Below are 21,947 nucleotides of genomic sequence, written 5' to 3' on the forward strand. Positions count from 1 at the left end.
GCCAGGGCAGGGGGAGCAGCCTGAGGTCCTCTGGCCCAGCACCAGGGCAGGGGGCGTACCTTGAGGTTCCCCATCAAGCCCCACTGGGCGGGGGGGCACAGCCTCAGATTCCCTGGCCTGGCGCCAGGGCAGGGAGTGCAGCCTCAGGTCCCCTGGCCCAGTGCCGGGGCTGGCGGCACGGCCTGTGGTCCCCCATCAAGCCCTGCTGGGTGGGGGGCGCGGCCTGAGGTCCCATCAAGCCCTGCTGGGATGTGTGTGTGGGGGGGGTGTGCACAGCCTCAGTCCCCAATGATTGCTTGCTTGTTACAGGAACTCAGCCTCCGCTGCGGGTGCAGTCATCTTGTGTTACAGAAACCCCCTCCTCTGTGGGCGCCACCATCTTTGTGGTGGAGTGACAGTCAATTTGCATATTCCCTCTTTATTATATAGGATAAGTCACTACCCTGCCTCCAAGTCTCTTTTTTATTTTTATTTATTTATTATTATTTTTAAAATATTTTATTGATTTTTTACAGAGAAGAAGGGAGAGGAATCAGCTGCCTCCTGCACGCCCCCTACTGGGGATATGCCCACAACCAAGGTACATGCCCTTGACCAGAATCGAACCTGGGACCCTTCAGTCCGCAGGCTGACGCTCTATCCACTGAGCCAAACCAGTTAGGGCCCTCCAAGTCTCTTTACCTTTTGCATTGCCCAGGTGAGTGCTCCATCAGGTGGGGCTGATGGTTAACATGCTGACATTAACATCAATGGTTATCCTGCGGTTTCCATTCATTCTGTGCCTGAACCTGTGCTAAATGCAGTCCTTCCATATTTCTCCCTATACCCATTGGAGAGTGTTCCATGCATGCTCAGTTGACCAGGTCCAGGAGTAATGCTCTGAGAAAGCTCAGGCTCCTTCCTCTATAGGTGTCAGCTTAGCTTTCACATGGGCAAGGGATTGACCTGCTCTTCAGGGACTAGGAGTCCCACCTGACTCTTCCAGCCCTCTCCAGGTGTATCCAGTTCCTCATTACTGAGGGACTTAGGGGTCTAAGGGTCCTCCCCGTGAGCTGTCCCCAAAGGCACCCTTTCATTCATTCCTTCGCAAGGATCCAGGATCCTACAGCTTTTCCATGAAGGCACAGAATCCTCCACAAACAGCCCCGCCTCCACAGTCTATATATCCTGTCCTTCATCAGAGTCTTCCCCAATTCTCAACCTTCCTACAGCCTGGGATTCTATGAACTGACCCTTTACTTCATCCATCCCTAAAGTCTGAGATGGGTCTCTCAGAGGACACCAGACACCTGAAAGAGCAGAAGCTATAAGAGCTCAGCCTGCGGGACGAGGAAGATAGATTGTCATCTCCATCTCCCCTGAGGAGATTGCCTGTGCATTTACTTGTTTCCACCATGCAGACACACAAACGTACAGGGAAATATACAGACACCACAAGCATAGAAACACACAGGTACAGAACACCTCCAGCCACAGCTGGGCACTCAGATGCAGGGCTAATGGCCAGGCTCACAGAGACCCACACTGTAGATACTGGCAACACCTTGAGAGAACACACACACACACACACACACACACACACCAGAACAGACATACATGGACACAAAATGGAGACACAAAGAGGAAACAGACACACATATATACAATCAGAAACCCTCAAAGGGGCTGCAAATTCACACATACAACCAACACACAGGCATGCCAATCAGGCACTCCCAAAAATGCTGAGTCATACTAATAGACTGTCATGAAGGAAAGATTGAGAATTAAGGTGGTTCCATAGCCCGGTGACTTAAGTAAAATGATTGTGGGTTCCATTCCTGGTAAGAGCACATATCTAGGTTGCTGATTCGATCCATGCTCAGGACATTTATGGGAAGCAACCATTGGATGTTTCCTCTCACATTGATGTTTCTTCTCACTCTCTCTTTTTCTTTCTCTAAAATCAATACATATATCTTTGATTGTGGATTTTTAAAAAAATAAACATTTTAAGTTTTGAGTTTTCAAGAATATACTATTAAATCTAGAGCCATCACTCTAGAACAGTTATCAGAATCATCTGAACTCAGTGGAAGTCTGTCTTCTTTCACATAAGAGACTAATAGAAATATGAATTTCTGAAAAATCCCACACTATTAGTGTCATAGTCATGATCCCCTCCTTGCTTTCATTTAAGCACAAAAATTGCATAGTTTCTCAATAAAGTCATCTCTTAACTTTTTAAACTTAGCTTAGTTTTTTTAAGTATTAAAAAGTAATTTCCCATGACAGAAGGTGATTCTGAGGAATTCCAATATAACTTTGGACACTGGAGTGTAGAACCCGTGAACTAGAAACTGCTTTCCCTAGAGAAACCCATATTTCTAATGTCTAAAAACACTAAGCAGGAAGCATGAGTCAGCCAACTAGCAGTCTTTCATTTTCTTTTTCTTTTTTTTAATTTCACTGTAGGATATATTTTTTTATTTTTTCCATTCATTTCTAGTGAGAGTGGAATGGGATTTGGAGGTGGAGATAGAGAGAGAGAGAAAGAGAGAAACATCAACAAGAGAGAAAAACACCAATAGGTTGCCTCTTACACCTGAACTTGGGATTGAACCTGCAACCAAGGTATATATACTTGACTGGGAATTGAACCTGAGACCCTTGGGTCCTTGGTTTGAAGATTTAACCACTGAGTAAACATTGGTCAGGGCTTAAAGCAGAGGAATCCCCTGGAGACCACTTAGAGGCTGGTGTTTGAATCCAAAAAGATGATTTATTGAGACAGTTGTATTGTTAATGCCTAAGGCTTCTCATTATCTCAAATATTAAGTCATCTATTGCATATCCTGACCCATTTTTGTGAACTTTGGCCATTTTAAAAAAATTCTAGCCCTAACCGGTTTGGTTCAATGGATAGAGCGTCAGCCTGTGGACTCAAGGGTCCCAGGTTCGATTCCGGTCAAGGGCATGTACCTTGGTTGCAGACACGAACCCAGTGGGGAGTGTGCAGGAGGTGGCTGATCGATGTTTCTCTCTCATCGATGTTTCTAACTCTCTCTCCATCTCCCTTCCTCTCTGTAAGAAATCAATAAAATAAAAAAAATAAAAATAAAAATTCTATGGACGCTTTCTTAGGAAGTCTGGGTCATCCCAGCTCAACAGTGTCCATTTCCTCTATGCTTATAGGTCTCAGCTGTAACCCCCTTGGCTGCTGGCCCTCCATCCATCCAGATTCAAGTTCTCATTCCCACAACCTTCCCTCAGCCCACCCACTCAAGGACCCTGCCCCATATCCTGGAGCAGGGATCTCCTCTAAACAGGTCACACTTGGGGAGGGGTCACCACCAACAATGCATCTCCCCAGTGTTGTATCATGTTGAGACCAACCTCTCCTTCTGGAAACACTTGTATTGCAGAAGATTCACAATATTGAAAAAACACAGCACCATTTCCTGGAGAATCCATGGTATCTCTAGGACTGGATGAGGGCAGGGCTATATTTTTAATGAAATAAAAGTGAAAAATTACCAAAAAAATGTAATTAAAAAAGAAAGGAGATTCAAACCACGTGGAGCTCAGGGGTGAGGGGTCAGGAGTGAGTTTGGGCTGGCCAGAGGTAGAAGTTTGCAAAAGTGAACGGATATGGAAGCCAAAAGCATCATGGGGTTGCTCCAGGATATAGAATGCAAAAAATGTAATTAAAAGAAAGAAAGAAAGGAGATTCAAACCACGTGGAGCTCAGGGGTCAGGAGTGAGTTTGGGCTGGCCAGAGGCAGAAGTTTGCAAAAGTGAACGGATATGGAGGCCAAAAGCATCATGGGGTTGCTCCAGGATATAGAATGAGGTTCAGTTGCAGTGGGTCAGGTGCCTGGGGATGGGGAAAAGCAGGCTGGAGAGACCTCTGGATGGAGACAGAAGAGTCCTGGCCAGCTCCTCTCAGACAGACACAGGACCCAAATCCCTCCTAGGGACATGCCTAGGGATCCTTGCTACCAATACCAGGAGAAGGACAGAGCATGACCCAGCTGCAGTGGGAACATCCCAGGCAAAGGCAGGAAAAAGTGAGGAGGGGTGCACTGTTCAGGCGGAGGACCCATCTCAGCACAGCAGGGTAAATGATTCATTTTTGGTAATCCTCACCCAAGGATATTTTTCAATTGATTTTATTCAGAGTGGAACAGTGGGGCTGAGGGGAGAGAGGGAGATAGAGAGAAACATAGAAGAGAGACACATCAACTGGATCCCGCCTGCATGAGCCCCTAATAGTGTCTGCAGACCAAACTTGCAACCAAGGTACTTGCCCTTGACCTGAAATCTAATTCACCACCCTGTAGGTGTGTGGGCTAATGCTCTTACCATTGACCCACACTGGCCAGGCCAGGGTGGATGTTTACCCATAAGGAAAGATCAAGGCCATTTTCTCTTACCAGATTGATAAATTTCTACAACGTCCTTAGGGGCTAAATGTTTCGACACTTCCAACCCAACAAGGACCACCTGGTTCAACAGTCAGCAACCCCTCCTGCTGGGCAGATAGGGAATCAGCCTCTGCAGAGACAGCTCCTCTCCTTCCCTAGGCAGGTCAATGGCTGGAGCACCTCATTACAGTGGACTAGGTTGCACCTGCCTGGGTCAACAGTTTTCTTGGAGCACATGCTGACTCCCAGGTCATGACCCCCTGGGAACTCCTGCAGCACAGGTTGCTACATTTCCCACTAACCATGGCCCCAAACAACAAAGCAGCCACCATCCTGGACTGGGACTAGAGAGGGCCTCAGAGCCACACATATGGCCCAGCACCAACTCTCTCTGGAACCTGCCCTGGGCTTTTTCCTCCTCATACCCACATGCCCAGCTGCCACTGCTGCTTCCAGCATTAACACCTGAGAGGAATCGGGGTTTGTCAAACCCCTGACTCAGAAATAGCCCAGTGTCAACATCTGGCTGGAAGGTGCAGAGAGCACAAGGGGCATGTCTAGGCCCAGAGCTTTTATCAGCTCCTTAGATTTTAGTCTCAGGGAGCAACAGATGTTATTATTCCTTTTGGGTGATTGTACAGATAAGATCCAGTTTTCCACTCTCCACACTAATAGCAGGGGCACCTCCCCTCCTGTTCTCTATGTCATTGTGTGCTCTGCCATCATGAGAAACCCTGGCTGCTGTTTCATCATTGCGTATCTAGTCTGTGCTGGTGTTCACATGTGTCACCTAATTGGATGGGAGGGAAAAACCAAAGATGTTGATTTGAGAGAGAGAAAAATTGGGAGAGAGAGACAGAGAGAAACATTCATTTGTTGTTTCACTAATTTTATATATTCGTTGTTTGATTCTTGCATGTGCCCTGAACCAGACTGCAACCAGCAACCTTGCTGTTATTGAGATGATGCTACAACCAACTAGCTACCTTGCCAGGGCTTAACATATCTGGGGTTTTAAGAAAAATAACCCACTAATGTCCGTGAGAATAAATAGATACAAGAACCACCCTGGTGACAGATAGTAGATAGAAGGCTAGAATAAGATACATGGCTTTTCATAAGTATTTTCATTATGTGGATATCCTATACTAGTATAATAAAAGCGTAGTATGTAAATTGTCCCCTTGACCAAGAGCTCCTAGGGAGTTTGACCAGGGGGCAGGGATGGCCGGGGAAGGGAGGGAGGTCCTGGCTGGTGGCAGCAGCAGATAGCAGAGAGAAGTTAAGGAGGCCCAGGCAGGCAGCTGGGGGAAGGGAGGAAGTAGCTGGCCGACAGCTGGCAACCACTAGTGACCCTACCAGTGCATGAATTTTGTGCAATGGGCCTCTAGTATTTGAAATAAGCTAGTACAAAGGTAGATTATATTCTTGATCAGTAATTTTATATCCTGAGAAGGAAGCACTGAAAAAGGATGGAGGAATTTGGTTTAAGGGATGCAGGCATGTACGGAAACATCAAAAGTGCATGTAAAAAAGTGTTATAGCCTGGCTGGTGTGGCTCAGTTGTTAAGTGTTGACCTATGAATCAGGAGGTTCAATTCCCAGTCAGGGCACATGCTAAGGTTGCCAACTTGGTCCCCAGTTGGGGGCATGCAGCAGGCAACTGATCAATAATTCTCTCTTATCCTGATGTTTCTATCTCTCCCTCTCTGAAATCAATAAAAATACGTAGTTTTGAATTTATATTTTAAAATCAAGTACACTTAAATCAAAGTTTTAAACTTGCCACTTCCCAATTATTTTACTATTTTTATTAAGAATGTTCTTGAGCATACTGTATCAGCATGTTGTAAATAAAATGTAATGATTTGCTATTGAAATATATTATCATGTCCATGTTTAGTGCCATCATTTTGGCAATTTGAAACAAACCATGGTGACCATATTTACAAAAGGGAAATTATGGTGCCTAAAAGATTTCCCACATACATTATTTAAGTGGGTTTTTATCAGTGTGAACTCTGAAGTATTGAATTAAGTGAGATCTTTGACTGAAGGGCATCCCATATTCAGTACAGTCATATGGTTTCTCTATAGTGTGAATTATGTGGTGTCTAGTGAGGTGAGACCTTTGAGGAAAGGACATCCCACATTCTCTACACTCATATGGGCTTTTCTCCAGTGTAAATTCTCTGATGTAGAATCAGGGTAGATCTCTGAAAGGACTTCCCAAAGTCTATACACTCATATGTCTTTTCTCCACTGTGAACTTTCAGGTGTCTAATAAGGCTATATTTTAAGATAAAAGACTTGCTACAATCAGAACACTCATGGTTTTTCTCCAGTGTGAACACTCTTATGTCAAAGGGAGTTTAAGATTCGTCTAAAAACTTTCCTACATTTAATACACTCATAAATCAGTTCTCCAGAACAGACATGCTCTCATTCAACAACTTTCAGGTTGTGGCTGGAAGCAATTTCATATTCACCCCACTGGTAATGACTTCTTACATCAAGAAATTCCTGTGAAATCTTACTGCCACTGTGTGGCTCCTCAGTGTTGAGAGTGGCCTGGTGCTGGAGAAGATCTGAGAGAGATTGCAAGTCATTCCCAACCTCCCTGCTAGTTGAAAGCACCAAAGTAGAAGCTGCACCTGCTCACAAATGAGGCCCTGTCCATAGCTTCATTCCAGTGCTTCTCTCCACAGGTATTGCTCTGTTGCTGGTGATGGTTTGCACTGAAACAGAAGTCTCCAACACACGCATCACTACAGAAGGCTTTCTGCTCAATGTATGCTGCTGTGACTCAGTCAGGTGCAAAATATCTTTTAACACAGAGAAACACTGCTTACACAGAAGGGTCTTCTGGGTGGCTGGAGCTGTCTTGGAAGCCCTGACCTGTGACTCTCCTTGAGAGATACATTCTGATGACAACAGGCCTTCTCATCATACGTTTTATGCCAACAACCTGAAAAGTGAGAAATAGTTGAATGTGGTGACAGGGGGAAGTCCCATTGCAAAAGTGTGTTGCCCATCATACTTTGTTTCCATGTAATTGTCTGAAAATAAGAGATGTGCAGGAAGGATTAAAAAAATGTTCTTGTGAATTTCTGGGCCGATGAAGATCACAAAACAGGGAGGCCTCACCAGAAATATGACACAAACATGGCAAGCACCACATGGATGAGAATATGAATCTCCAGCTCATCCTTCAACAATCAGTATTCATCAGGGCTTGTTGACTGGGGAAGGGGGCAAGCTGTGCAAGAGGTTGGTTAGGTCTTATTCCAAGTAAAATTCAATTAAAAAGTAGCAGGTGTCAAGGACTATGTAAGCATGCATGTGCACCTCATAACACATGTGCAAATCAATGTTGCAGAATACTGCAGAGGCAGCAGTGCAAAGGAACAGGTAATAAAGAGATGAGCAGTCAGCTTTTGCCCAAAGCAACATAGCTTACTATTGTATTCAGGGAAGAGAATATTACAAACTATTCAATGAGTGTCTTACAAGAACAGCCCATGGAACATGTAAGTAAAGACCATAACATGGCATAGGTTGCCACAAAGAACCTTTACCTAGAGAAAGAGTTGCAGCCATGCATGTGGACACTGTCAGCCTCCAATAAAGAGAAAGTACAAGCTTGTACCCATTAAGCTCACTGCAAGACTCCTGACTTCCTGTGACTTCCTGTACTTTTTGAGGTAATGGATGTTAGGGATGTTCGTGGAGTCCTTTGCTCAGGGAACTCCATCCAGCTCATCCCTGGCAGCCATAGCATATTTGACAGGACAGTGGGGGAAATTAGCAGAGCTCATGCTCTGGCTGTGGGAGAGAGAAAGCTATGGCTGAGGAATAAAGGAAGAGAGGTCGTCACCTCAGGAAACTGGGAGAACTTGAAGGTCTTATCTACAGATGACACAAGTGCAAAAACTTCCAGCATCACATCACAGTACAGAAGTCTCTGAGCCTCATCAAGGAGCCCCCACTTCCACGTCCTCAAAGTTCACATCCTGCCATAATGGGGACAGTACAGCCCATGATCAGATTCACTCTTAAGATTCTAAGTCTGTCTAGTCCCTACCCTCCACATCCGTCTGCTCTCTCCACTCTACATATCAGAGAAAACACCAGGCCTTCATCCCATGAAAGCCACTATCTTCTTATATTCCTACTGATATTTTGTCTTCCCACAAAAATAAAGGCAGTTGAGCAGCTAGAAGATACCTGAGCTCAGGAGCTCCCATGTACGCCACACTGACTCTTATCAATAGAGTGGGTGTCAAAATCATAGGTTAAAGAGAGATGCCTCCAATGAAGAGAAAGTACAAGCTTGTACCCATTAAGAGAGTAATCACTTACACCCATAAAGAGAGTGTAAGTGATTTGATATTGGTCTTGTCAGGCAATACCCTTGTAGTCCCTCAGATTGTTTCTCAAGGACACCAAACACATGGCATCACACTTCACCCTCTTGACCCCAATTCCAAGGTGCTGAGGCCATCGCTTTGCACTACCCGCTGTACATAGTTCCTTGAACAACACTTCTCTCACACAGCTTCATTCCCAGAGGCACAACTTCAATGGTAATGCAAATTTGCTGTGTCGAGGACAAATTGTTTCCTAATCACCTTCTTTTCCAAAATTATAATCTATTTCCCCTTAACCTATTCCCTTACCCATGCCAGTGGAGATTTTGAAGCCAGGGTACCACTGATGTATCTCATTCCTATCAACCAATGTGTCACCCCCAACAACAAAAGGCAGGTGGTTAGTTAAATGGCACCTAAGCTCTGTACCTAGGATGTAGCACCAAAACACCCCTCTTCACAGGCAATTACCTTAAAATACACCTTACTGGATCATCCAGACACCACCAGAAGTGGACTCTCCCATCATTCACTCTTTTCTTTTTTTTTATATGCATGCATACAAGTCCTTCGGTTGATCTCTTACTCCCCTCCCTTCTGCCCCCCAACCCTCTCTGGCCTTCCCACTGCAGTTTGACAATCAGTTTGAGGCAGCTCTGCCTCTGTATCTATTATTGTTCAAAAGTTTGTAATGGTCTTTATTATCCATGAATGAGTGAGATCATGTGGTATTTTTCCTTCATTGACTGGCTTATTTCACTTAGCATAATGCTCTCCAGTTCCATCCATGCTGTTGCAAATGGTAAGAGTTCCTTCTTTTTTACAGCAGCATAGTATTCCATCGTGTAGATGTACCACAGTTTTCTAATCCATTCATCTACTGATGGGCACTTAGGCTGTTTCCAAATCTTAGCTATGGTGAATTGTGCTGCTATGAACATAGGGGTGCATATATCCTTTCTGATTGGTGTTTTTGGTTTCTTGGGATATATTCCTAGAAGTGGGATCACAGGGTCAAATGGGAGTTCCATTTCCAGTTTTTTGAGGAAACTCCATACTGTCTTCCATAGTGGCTGCACCAGTCTGCATTCCCACCAGCAGTGCACAAGTGTTCCTTTTTCTCCACATCCTCTCCAGCACTTGTCGTTTGTTGATTTGTTGATGATAGCCATTCTGACAGGTGTGAGATGGTACCTCATTGTTGTTTTGATTTGCATCTCTCGGATGATTAGCGACTTTGAGCATGTTTTCATATGTCTCTTGGCTTTCTGAATGTCCTCTTTTGAAAGGTGTCTATTTAGGTCCTTTGCCCATTTTTTGATTGGATTGTTTATCTTCCTTTTGTTAAGTTGTATGAGTTCCCTATAAATTTTGGAGATTAGGCCCTTATCAGATATAATGTTGGCAAATATGTTCTCCCATGTAGTGGGCTTTCTTGTTGTTTTGTTGATGGTTTCTTTTGCTGTGCAGAAACTTTTTATTTTGATGTAGTCCCATTTGTTTATTTTCTCTTTAGTTTCCAATGCCCTAGGATCTGTATCGGTGAAGAAATTGCTTCGGCATATGTCTGAGATTTTGTTGCCTTTGGATTCTTCTAGTATTTTTATGGTTTCCTGTCGTATATTTAAGTCCTTTATCCATTTTGAGTTTATTTTTGTGTATGGTGTAAGTTGGTGGTCTAGTTTCATTTTCTTGCATGTATCTGTCCAATTTTCCCAGCACCATTTATTGAAGAGACTGTCTTGACTCCATTGTATGTTCTTGCCTCCTTTGTCAAATATTAATTGAGCGTATTGGTTGGGGCTGATTTCTGGGCTCTCTATTCTATTCCATTGATCTATATGTCTGTTCTTGTGCCAGTACCAGGCAGTTTTGAGAACAGTGGCTTTGTAATACAGCTTGATATCTGGTATTGAGATCCCACCTACTTTGTTCTTTCTCAGGATCGCTGCAGCTATTCGGGGTCTTTTTTTATTCCAGATGAATTTTTGGAGAGTTCGTTCTAGATCTTTGAAGTAGGCCATTGGTATTTTAATGGGAAGTGCGTTGAATTTATAGATTGCTTTGGGTAGTATGGACATTTTAATGATGTTGATTCTACCAATCCAAGAACATGGTATGTTCTTCCATCTCTTTATGTCTTCCTCTATCTCTTTTTTCCATCATTCACTCTTATGTCAATGTCAGGGTACTGTGGCCATGAGTTCACATTCCTTCCCCAGTTGCACAACACTCTTTACCACACCTCTCTCACACGTGAACTCCCTCAGCCCCAGCGCCCATAGTCCTTTCCTTGGCCTCATGGTGATTAATCAGCATGTGTTGTCCAGAGCAGTGGTTGCCAACAGGTGGTCCACGGAACACTGGTGTCTGTGAGGTCCAAAAGGTTAGCGACCGCTGGTTTAAGGAAATATTTGGAGCAGCTGTCGCCAACTGGTGGTCCATGGACCACTGGTGGTCCGTGAAGTCCAAAGGGTTGGTGACCGCTGGTCCAGAGAATGCTTGTCAACATCTCTCACTTAACAGCCACTCAAGTCCCAGCCCCGATGACCTTTTGCACCATGCACAGTGAGTCACAGAGATGATCACTCTAGCCCAGGGGTGGGCAAACTTTTTGACTCGAGGGCCACAATGGGTTCTTAACCTGGACCGGAGGGCCGGAACAAAAGCATGGATGGAGTGTTTGTGTGAACTAATATAAATTCAAAGTAAACATCATTACATAAAAGGGTACGGTCTTTTTTTTTTTCAGTTTTATTCATTTCAAACGGGTCGGATCCGGCCCGCGGGCCGTAGTTTGCTCACGGCTGCTCTAGCCTCTAAGACAGCGGTTCTCAACCTGTGGTTTGAGACCCCTTTGGGGGTCAAACAACCCTTTCACAGGGGTCGCCTAAGACCATCAGAAAACACATATATAATTACATATTGTTTTTGTGGTTAATCACTATGCTTTAATTGTGTTCAATTTGTAACAATGAAATGGGGGGTCACCACAACATGAGGAACTGTATTAAAGGGTCACAGCATTAGGAAGGTTGAGAACCACTGCTCTAAGATAATCCACAAGATTGACTGTAACTCCCCACATACAGGCCACACCAAGGGTCACAACAAAATCCTGGTGAGTGTTTAGAGAAGTAAATATGTACCAGCCCTAGTCTCATCTTGTTTGAATAACTCTTTGGCCTCCAATTAATCTCAGGTCCACTCAACTTTTAATGGCCTTGGCTACTGCAAAACCATTCTCTCTCCCCAATACTCTACATGACAACTTCTGTACCTATGCTGTGTTGTGACACCCACCTCCCACAAATAGTGGCCCCAGCAGAAAAGCCAGTCCTCAGGCTCACAATGTCCCTTCTTAGCTTCTACTACCATTACCAACCTGACCATGATTCTCTATATTAAAGTGATCTACAGTCCTGGCTGATGTGACTCAGTTGGCTGAGCATTGACCCATGCACTGGTGAGGTCACATGCCTGGACTGTCGGCTGGATCCACAGTAGGGGTTGTTTCTTGCTCATTACTGTTTCTGTCTCTCTCCCTCTCCTTTCCTTTTACACCTAAAATCAATATACACATATATATTTAAAAAAACATACCTGCTGGTTCCTGAATCAGCTCACTCTTCACTCCAAGCCTTTGCACATTCTGGGACCTATCCCCCGGAGGACCTCCCACTCATTATACTGGTTGCCAAAAACAAGGTCCACTTCATGAAGCCCTAGTCGTGGCCTTAGGATCCTGGCTTAGTGTCTATTCAAAGTACCCAGGTCCAAGGCCTACCAGAGCAGCTGGACAATCCCAGGACACCACTATCACAGAAGCCACAAGAGTGTGAAGTCCTGAAATAAGCTGCACACACTGGTACACCTAATTCATTCTTCATTGGCAGGAATTTGAGGAAAGAAAATGGTCTGCTGAGAGCCTGGCAAACACCACCAAGATCTAGGGGCTCAGGCTGCTCAGTACCCTTGCCCAGCCCAGAGGCCAGGTGCCCTCCAGATGCCTGTGTTATCTCAGGGCTCAGTCCTCAGTGCACACTCTTGCCAGTTACTTTTTCATTCACAGGACTTCTCCTTCCTGTTCACAACTGCTGTCCTCTGTCTTCTAGTCTGTTCTTCCTCTGAGTAATGTTAGGAAAAGTTAGAACCCTACCTCAGAAAATGTCCCTGTTTTTTTTCACGACCATCTATTTGTTAGGTCTGATCAAATAATTGAACCGATACCCCCTCACCTGGGAACTGACCTTTATGCCATTTCACAATGGACATTCTACTTGCTTAGACCACATTCCACTTGCTAAGACCATTCTCTCTCCCCTCTGGAGTTTCCCAGAATCTAGACCTGCACAGAGAATTCTCCACCCAGAAAAAGCCCACCTAGAGTCCTTTAAAAACCTCTGGATCCCCACGGTGCTGGTGCCATTTTGGGATTCAGCCCATCTGGTATCCAGATGACCTAATAAATTCATAATACTTTACCCTTTTTGGCCTCATGCATTCCTCCTTTTGTGACCCTAACATTTGGTGCTGAAACCCAGGAGGGTTCTGTGAGGATGGGGAGCCATCACCCCGGCTTCGGTCACCCCGAGTTTGCTACTTGGAGAGCAGTAGGCAGTGGCAACTCAACCTGAGCTTACCTCCAAATCCAATTCATGTAACTTGATTGCCGGCTTCAATTAGGCCTCCCTCTCTTATGGACCCTCCCGAGCCAACCAAGGAGGATGCAAGATCCGGAACCGCTCCTCCACTGCTGACCCTCCATCCCACACCAGCCAATCTTCTCTAGGTGAGTGACAATCCACAATTTCCCTCATCTGGAGTCTTCTGCCCACTCTCTCTCACTGACTTCTCGAAAGTCTCTCGTCTCAAAAGTCCTAGCACTAAGCCAGAAGACTCCTCAGCCATTTGGCTATGGGTCCTTCTGGATTGAGGACACCCAGTCCAGAGGGTCACCTCTCATGTCTCATGGTGATTTTGTTTAGCAGCAGGGACACCTGCCCTAAACAGTCACCTTTGGATTTGTGGTCTGTCACTCACCCTTCCTCTCTTGTGGGCCACGCACACTCCCTCTGCACACTCACGGGGGAGACCATGCCCAACCACCTCATATTGCCTTGCAACACTGTTTGATCACAATATAAAGTAGATGAGAAGTCTCAATGGCCTGAAAATGGCACTTTTAATTTTAACAAATTTCACAATTTAGATAACTGCTGTCCCCAGAATGGAAAATGGTCAGAGATTCCCTACGACCAGACCTTTTTCACCCTTCAGTCCCAATCCTCTCTCTCTCAGTTCTGCTCTACCCATCAGATCTTTCTCCTTCACACAAAACATCATACCCCTAACACTTCTGATTCTGAATCTACTATTTTTTTTAATTGATTAGCTTAAATCTTCAGGACAACTCTGGGTTTTTTAAAAATTTTATTTCTTTATTGATTCCAGAGAGGAAGGAAAGGGACAGAGAGATAGAAACATCAATGATGACAGGGAATCATTAATCAGCTGCCTCTTGCATCCTCCTTACTGGGGATCGAGCCTGCAACCCAGGCATGTGCCCTTGGCCAGAATCAAACCTGGGACACTTTACATTTTTAAAAAAATATATTTTATTGATTTTTTACAGAGAAGAAGGGAGAGGGATAGAGAGTTAGAAACATCGATGAGAGAGAAACATCGATCAGCTGCCTCCTGCATGCCCCCCAGTGGGGATGTGCCCGCAACCAAGGTACATGCCCTTGACCGGAATCGAACCTGGGACCCTTGAGTCCGCAGGCCGACGCTCTATCCACTGAGCCAAACCGGTTCGGCTAACCTGGGACATTTTAGTACACAGACCAACGCTCTATCCACTGAGCCAAACTGGCTAGGGCTGAATCTACTTTTGACCCAGCAGACCACTGACCTTCACTCCCTTACACATTTCTTCCCTCATCTGTGATAGATTCCTAAAACCCAGCCCCTCTTAACCTGCAACCACCTCCTCCCCCAGCCCCTGAGAGCCCAAATCCCAAGAACTTGAGCTCCAATACAGCCTTTTCCCACCTAACACTTGCTCTAGGGCCACCCTAAGACTGCCTTCCTCAATACCTGCTTCTATTCCTGCGCCCATTCTACTCCCAAGGAAGGAAGCAGGAACTGAGAGTATTGTCTGGGTACACATCCCATTTTCCATGTCCGACCTCACACAGATTGAGGCATCTCAGGTCTTTTTCCACCGACCTGACCACCTTTACTAAAGAATTTAAGTACCTGACCCAGTCCTATGACCTAACCTGGCATAAGATCTAAGTCATCCTGTCATCCTCTCTCCCCCCAGAGGAGAAGGAGCACATCTGTAGCAGCTCAGGAACACGCTGTGCCCTCCATAGACAGGACTCGGTGGCCAACCAGGTTGGCACTAACACAATCCCCAGAACTGACCCAAGATGGGGCTATCAGGTCAGTTCTCCAGGGCGCTGGCTCTGTAGCCTGTCTCATTGTCAGACTCAAAAGGCTGCCCATAAGGCAGTCAATTAAGACAAACTTAATGAAATCACTCAGGGCTCTGATGAAAACCCAGCTCTCCTCCTCTCCCGCATCATGGAGGCCTTACACAAATTTACCACCGTAGAACCCACCTCCCCAGAAGGAACCCTTCTTCTGAACACCCTTTTTATATACCAACCAGCCCCCACATACACCATAAACTTCGAAAATTAGACACAGGTCCACAAACCCCTCAAAAAGACCTCGTTAACCTGGCCTTTAATAATAGAGACAAGGAGCCTCAAATCCAAAAACAAAGGTGAGATCAGGCCAAGGCTGAGACCCAGACGAAGCGCTTTCAGCTCCTAGCTACCTCTCACGAACTCCAAATGAAGTGCCGGTCCTCCAAACAAGGGTAAGTCAGGGGCTAAGACTCTTCCGGGCCCATGCTTCAAATGCAACAAGGACAGACACTGGATCAAGTCCTCCTCAAACCCATGGGCCCTGCCCATAGTGTGGAAGGGAAGGCCACTGGAAATCAGACTGCAGTTTGGCCCCTCCAGGTCAGACATCAGCCAGTTCAGCAAGACCACCCTCTGGACCCGGTTTGGAGCCCCCAGACCTCCTTGCTGGCCACCGAAGACTGAAGCTACCCAGGCCCTGACAAGGTCCCACAGACTTACAGCACCAAGTCAGAGACTCAGGTAATGATGTGGTGGCAGGTAAACCAATCTCCTTTTTAATTGACACTGGGGCCACTTATTCTGCCCTCCCCAAATTAGCTGGGACCTTTGTCCCCTCTTTAGTCTCTATTACAGGGTTGACAGATTAGTCTTACAGCCATTAGCCACCTCACCTCTACACTGCATCTTACTAAATATTCCCATTCACTATTTTCTAGTTCTACTCCAATGCCTGACCAGGGCTACCGCGCATCCTCTTATCCACGCATCTTCTTATAAAACCCAGTTGTCCCAAATGACAGTCACCTATCTCAGTTTCACTTTCACCCCACAAAGCTGCACCATTCCTTAGACTGTAAATGCCTTATCTCCACCATGACTATCCCCTCCTCTGAACAAGAAATACTCTCCATTCTTAGGCTCACTGGGTACAACTGCCTCTGAGTTCCCAACTTCAGTCTTCTCACAAAGCTCCTCTATGACATGACATGGCAAAGGGACTCCTTACTGAGCCTTTAGATCCCAAGGCCAGCATTCTCACCCCTTTAATGCTCTGATAACTGCTCTGACCTCAGCACCTTCTCACCAACTGCCCCCTTTTCCCAAAGAACAACTCCCTTTACTGCAAAACTAGCAACTTAACAGTCAGGCTACTATCATTAGCTGAACTCATTATCACCCAAACCTTAGCATGTTATCTGTTAGGGAAAATGTGGCAGTTTTAAATCCAAAGCAGCTGGAGGACTGGGAACAGGCTGCAGGGCCTGCTCCCTCCTCCCCCTGCCTTTTCTCCAGCCTCATGTGCATACACATAATTTTCCAAAGTCTTTGGTATCTTAAAGACTTTGGAGCATTGCTGAGTTAAATGATAAACATCTAAATATTTTAAAATAGCATAAAATACTGCAACGTTGACTGTTAGACCCGTTTTAATTCCCTTGCTCTTAGTTTTTATTACAGAAGGTCTCCTGTATTTAGTTGAATCTATAGTTTCTTGAAAGTAAGAGTGTGTTTAAAGTGTGTTATTTGTTAAGGGGTAGAAGGTTTGTGTTGTCCAGTGAGTCAGGACCTGCCCACCCCTGACGTCCTAAGAGACCCCTTCTCTCCTAGTAAGCTAGAGCAGACCCACCCAGGCTCTCTCCTTTGTCTTAAGTCCTTATATCTGAGCCTAGACTTTCTTTATTTCCACCGCTCATTCACAGTCCTTGACACTATCATTGAATGCCTCAACAGGTCTTCCTGCTTGGTATTTAGGAACCTCTCTCCCCTTTTCTCGCCTTCTTAAAAGCCATACACTGCAAAGGACTCGAGTCAGGAATGATCCAATAAAGGGAAATAACAAAGCAGACCAGGAGGGCAAGCAGCAGCTCAGAGGAAGCCTCTTTTTCCCCAACTCTTAGCTACACCCCATATAACACCCAAATACTCTCCAGAGGAACTTCAGTCCCTACTAGCTCTTGGGGCTATGCAGGAAGATCCATGGTTAAAATTTCAGGGAAAATATATCCTTCCCCAGGGACAGGCCCGTGGTATCTTATGGGCTTTCATGTAGGATACATTTACAACTCCTACAACCCCTCATCACATGTCCTAGCCTAGCCTTCCTACTGCAAGATGTCACCAAAACCTGTTCTACTTGTTATTCACTATCTCCCCAAGCACAGGTTAGATTAGACCTCCTTCTTTCCCCACTCATCAGGCTAGGGACCAAATCCCTGGACAAGACTGGCAAATTGACTTCACTCACATACCTATTAAAAAACAAAACAAATATCTCTTAACCCTCGTAGATATTTTCTCAGGCTGGGTAGAAGCATTCCCCACTGCTTCTGAAAATTCCATCAGGGTCACACAAGCTCCCATTCAGCATATCATTCCCAGATTCGGGCTCCCCACCTCATTACAATCAGATAATGGACCTGCTTTCATATCTCAAATAACTCAACAGGTCTCCTCCACTCTGAACATCCTGTGGAACTTACACCCCCCACCCCCCACCGGCCCCAATCTTCAGGCTAGGTAGAAAAGGCAAATTCCTTAATTAAGTCCTACCTAACCAAATTAACTCTCAAAACTAAAGAACCTTAAACTGTTCTCCTACCTCTAGCCTTTATGCACATCAGGGCAATCCCCCCATGCACCCTCCTCTCTTAGTCCCTTTGAACTCATGTATGGAAGACCCATCTTATTAGGAAACTTCCCTTCCACAGAGACCCCTCTCGGAGTCTATGTCCCCATTTTATTTTTTTAAAATTTATTTTTATATATTTTTATTGATTTCAGAGAGGAAGAAAGAGGGAGAGACAGAAACATACATGATGAGAGAGAATCATGGATAGGCTGCCTCCTGCAAATCCCGCACTGGGGATCGAGCCCACAACCCGGGCACGTGTGCTCGAACCCGGGACCTTTCAGTTCACAGGCCAATGCTCTATCCACTGAGCTAAACCAGCCAAGGCTATGTCCCCATTTTAAATCTCATTCAACAATTACTGAGAGAACATGCTGATCAAGTCCTCCCTCCACCTTCTATGGGAGACATCTCCCTACTCCTCTACAGCCAGGGGACTGATTACTCATAAAGGAAATCCACCCATCAAATAATTTACAGCCCCAATGGCAAAGCCCTTAGCAAGTACTCCTAACCACCCCACTGCAGCTAAACTATCAGAGCAAACCCCGTGGTTCCACCTTTCCAGATGAAAACCCATCCCCGGAACACCTCCATCACGTGAGCTGGAGTCCCCTATTACAGCCACCAGGTTGGGCCCACCAGACTCTGCCTTACCCTCATCTATTGCTCACCCAATGTAGATGTAGACCCCAATAATCAGTCTTTACCTGTCCCCGTAACCCACCATATCCGACTCAAAAGGGCAGTTCAGATAATCCCTCTCCTCATAACCCTGGGCATCACAGCAGAGGTTGGAACTGGCACAGAATTTCCCATTTTGAAATCCTGTCTCAGGACCTACAAGAGCTCTGGATGCCAGCAAGGGGCAAAACTGGGAAACAAGAACCTCGCCCCCCAGGGTACCTACCCTCCCCGGGCAAATAACTAGTCAGGCAACTAAGACCCCCTGACCTTTTCCTCCCTAAGGATCACATCTAGGCCTCAGTTGTATTTCAGCTCCCGACCCAGAAAAGCAGCAAAACCAGACAAGTGACGCTGTGGCAGCCTCAGGACCAGCTTCTGCCTCCCAAGTCCCTCAACAGGACCGTTTTCGAGCCTTCCAGGTGGCCTAATAAATTCATAATTCTTCTCCCTTTTTGGCCCTTGTGTTCCTCCTTCCGCGACCCTAGTATCTATGGCCCCAGCGTTCTGAGAATGAAGGTAAAAGTCCTCACGTAAAACCTCACCTCATCTCTCTGTTGCCTTTACACCCACAACAGGCCCGGGGTCCCGAGTCCTCCCTGCGCAGTCCCACCATCACGTCCTTACAAGGTGGCACTGCAGCCTTTCACCCTCTTCCCCCATCAGCCATGTGTCACCCACGAGGGACTCTCCATTCTGAGCGCTGGGACCTGGGCGGCAGGACCTGAGAGGCCGGGTCCCCAAGGCTGGAGGGTGAACTGGGGTCAGGCTGCGGGGACGCTGTGAGCAGAGAGGAGTCCGGGAGGCACGGGGACGCCAATCTCGGGCTGTTGGGCTCAAGGAGCCTCAGACACACCCCGCACAGCAGGCGCGCTGCCTCCCAGGACTCCTCCTCACCACCACCAGTGCCTTGAAGCCTGTGAGTCTGTGAACAAAAGACTTGCGGTTAAAATGACCACCTTGAGGAGGAAGGTGGAAGTCCCGCCCTAACCAAATGCGCAGACACCAAAATGCACTTTTGTTCTGCCCACGTGGACGCATTTCCTTCTGGGTAATGTAGTTTTCTCCACCGCGCAGGGAACTACTGGCATCCCAGCCAATGACTTGGGTGAATAAAGATTTTGTGGTATAGGGAGTGAAGCCTGGGGAGGGAGAAGTTGAGACCAGAGGCCTGGCTAACTAGAACAGACTGACAGATCTCTGAGGGGAAGAGGGGAATGCAAGAGATCCACCAAAGAATATATACAAAGGGTGAAAATGGGAGACATCTATAATACTATCAACAATAAAAAATACATGTATTTTTGTAAATTTTAAAATAATGTAGCCAAGCTGGTGTGGCTCAATGATAGAGCCTCAACCTATGAACCAGGAGGTCATGGTTTTTTTGTTTTGTTTGATATTTATTTTATTTATTTTCAAGTCTTTATTGTTTAAAGTATTACATATGTCTCTTTTTTTCCCCATTGAGTACTCCCAGCCACCCATACCCCTCAGCACATGTCATCACTCCCATAGTGTCTGTGTCCATTTGTTATGCTTATATGCATGCACATACTAGTAATTCCTTTGGTTGATCCCTTACCCCCTCCTTCCCTCCTCTGACCTCCCTCTGAAGTTTGACAGTCTCTTCGATGCTTCTATGTCTCAGAATCTATTTTTGTTCATCAATTTATGCTGTTCATTATATCCCACAAATGATGAGCTCATGTGATACTACTGGTTCTTTTCCTTGTCAGGACACATACATGGGTTGTAAGCTCAATTCCCAGTGTGTGGGTGGAGTCGTGCAGGAGGCAACTAATCAGTGATTTTTCTCTCATCATCGTTGTTTTTATCCCTCCCTCTCCATTCCACTCTCCAAAATCAATAAAAAATATTGGAGAACAACCAAGATGGCGGCATAGGTAAACACCTGAACTTGCTGCTGTGCACAACCACATTAAAACTACAACTAAAAGGCAAAACGAATATCATCCAGAACCACGGGAAGGCTGGCTGAGTGGAAATTCTACAACTAGAAGAAAAGAGAAAGGCACATTGAGTCCGGTAGGAGGTACAGAGGTGTGGAAGTGTTGAGGTATGGACGAGGTGCACACGAAAGGGGCTGGCAGCTGTGTACATGTTGTATTTTTCAATTGGGAGGAAGATACAAACTTCTGACTGCTCTGAACTCCAGTTCCAGGAGAGAATTTGGGGACCCAGACTCATACGAAGAGAAACTGTACTGTCTGTCATCAGTCCAGAATGTGAGGGCAGCTTTCTCGCAGAGATGCTTGCAGCGTTCATTGTTCCTGCATGGGACCATGGGACACAGACCCTGGGACACAGACCCCAGGACCTCTCCAAGGCAAAGCAGACTGGCAGCCATTGCGGTTTGCTCCGCTCTGGTGATTCCCTGAGACCCCGCCCCACCTAATTTACAACTCCACCCAAGCTGTGCACAGAGGCTTTTGCATACCAATGGCCTGGCCTTTCTTCACCTAAAAACCTCTCAAAGTATAGCTGGGTCAGAGAACCCCAGAGCTTCCAAAAGAAGGCCTAAGGCTCGTCAGCAGCCTGCATTACTTCACAGCTGCTCCTCATCTGGGCACCTCCAAACCCCAAACAAAGAGGAGGAATCTGAAGATCTCTCTGTAGCTCCTGCTGGGTGGCCAATAAATGCTCAATACATGTTAGTAAATATTTTTTTCTGTTTTACAGCATCTTCAAAAGTTCTCTGAATTAAATATTAGATTATTTTGGAAGTAAATATTAGTTTAAAAGGCACAAAGAGTCCTGTGATTCTTGTAGCACTTAGAGAAATTATACTCCAATGTGTGTAGTAATTCTACAAACATTGATTGAGCACCTACTCGGGCCCTGTATTAAATAGTGGAGATGCAGAGAAGAGAAAACCCCCAAAACCTGTGGTCCTTGCTCTTAAAGAACACAAAGTCCCAAAGGGAAGGCAGATGAGCAGAGATTCAATGTCCCGCGGTAGCTGCTGTGATAGAGATCCATGTAGCAAGGGTGGGAACACCAGGAGCGGGTGGCCAATGCGGTAGAGTGGGCAGAGGGGGCTTCCCCATGCAGGAGCTGCTGAGCTACATGCTGAGGAAGGAGGAGGAGGAGTTGTTTTATGCCCAGACTCAGCCATAGGGTTGGAAGCACCCACTTCTCATGCCCATCTTTCAGCTATGCTGGCAGGAGGCAG

At 45.9% G+C, this 21,947-nt stretch overlaps 3 protein-coding genes across 3 annotated transcripts in view; all 3 read right to left on the bottom strand.

Annotated features, from left to right (window-relative positions):
- The window catches only part of LOC102257113 (zinc finger protein 551-like), an 85,811-nt gene extending 78,370 nt beyond the window's left edge, over nt 1-7,441 (bottom strand). Inside the window, exon 1 of the mRNA XM_014545340.1 lies at nt 7,259-7,441. Within this exon, the coding sequence (XP_014400826.1) occupies nt 7,259-7,441 (183 nt within the window). The remainder of the gene's footprint in view (nt 1-7,258) is intronic.
- LOC102254796 (zinc finger protein 501) overlaps nt 1-19,433 on the bottom strand; it is a 181,689-nt gene extending 162,256 nt beyond the window's left edge. The window contains exon 1 of the mRNA XM_014545343.1: nt 19,297-19,433. The gene's annotated coding sequence lies outside the window, so the exon portion shown is untranslated. The remainder of the gene's footprint in view (nt 1-19,296) is intronic.
- LOC102255102 (zinc finger protein OZF) overlaps nt 1-19,717 on the bottom strand; it is a 43,296-nt gene extending 23,579 nt beyond the window's left edge. The window contains exons 1-2 of the mRNA XM_005873249.2: nt 19,442-19,717; nt 8,412-8,417 (exon numbers count right to left, since the gene is read on the bottom strand). Of these exons, the coding sequence (XP_005873311.2) occupies nt 8,412-8,417; nt 19,442-19,446 (11 nt within the window). The 5' untranslated portion in view covers nt 19,447-19,717. The remainder of the gene's footprint in view (nt 1-8,411; nt 8,418-19,441) is intronic.
- Between the last annotated feature and the right edge of the window lie 2,230 nt (nt 19,718-21,947).

This window comes from Myotis brandtii, unplaced genomic scaffold, assembly GCF_000412655.1.
Source record: "Myotis brandtii unplaced genomic scaffold, ASM41265v1 scaffold400, whole genome shotgun sequence".
Lineage (NCBI taxonomy): Eukaryota > Metazoa > Chordata > Mammalia > Chiroptera > Vespertilionidae > Myotis > Myotis brandtii.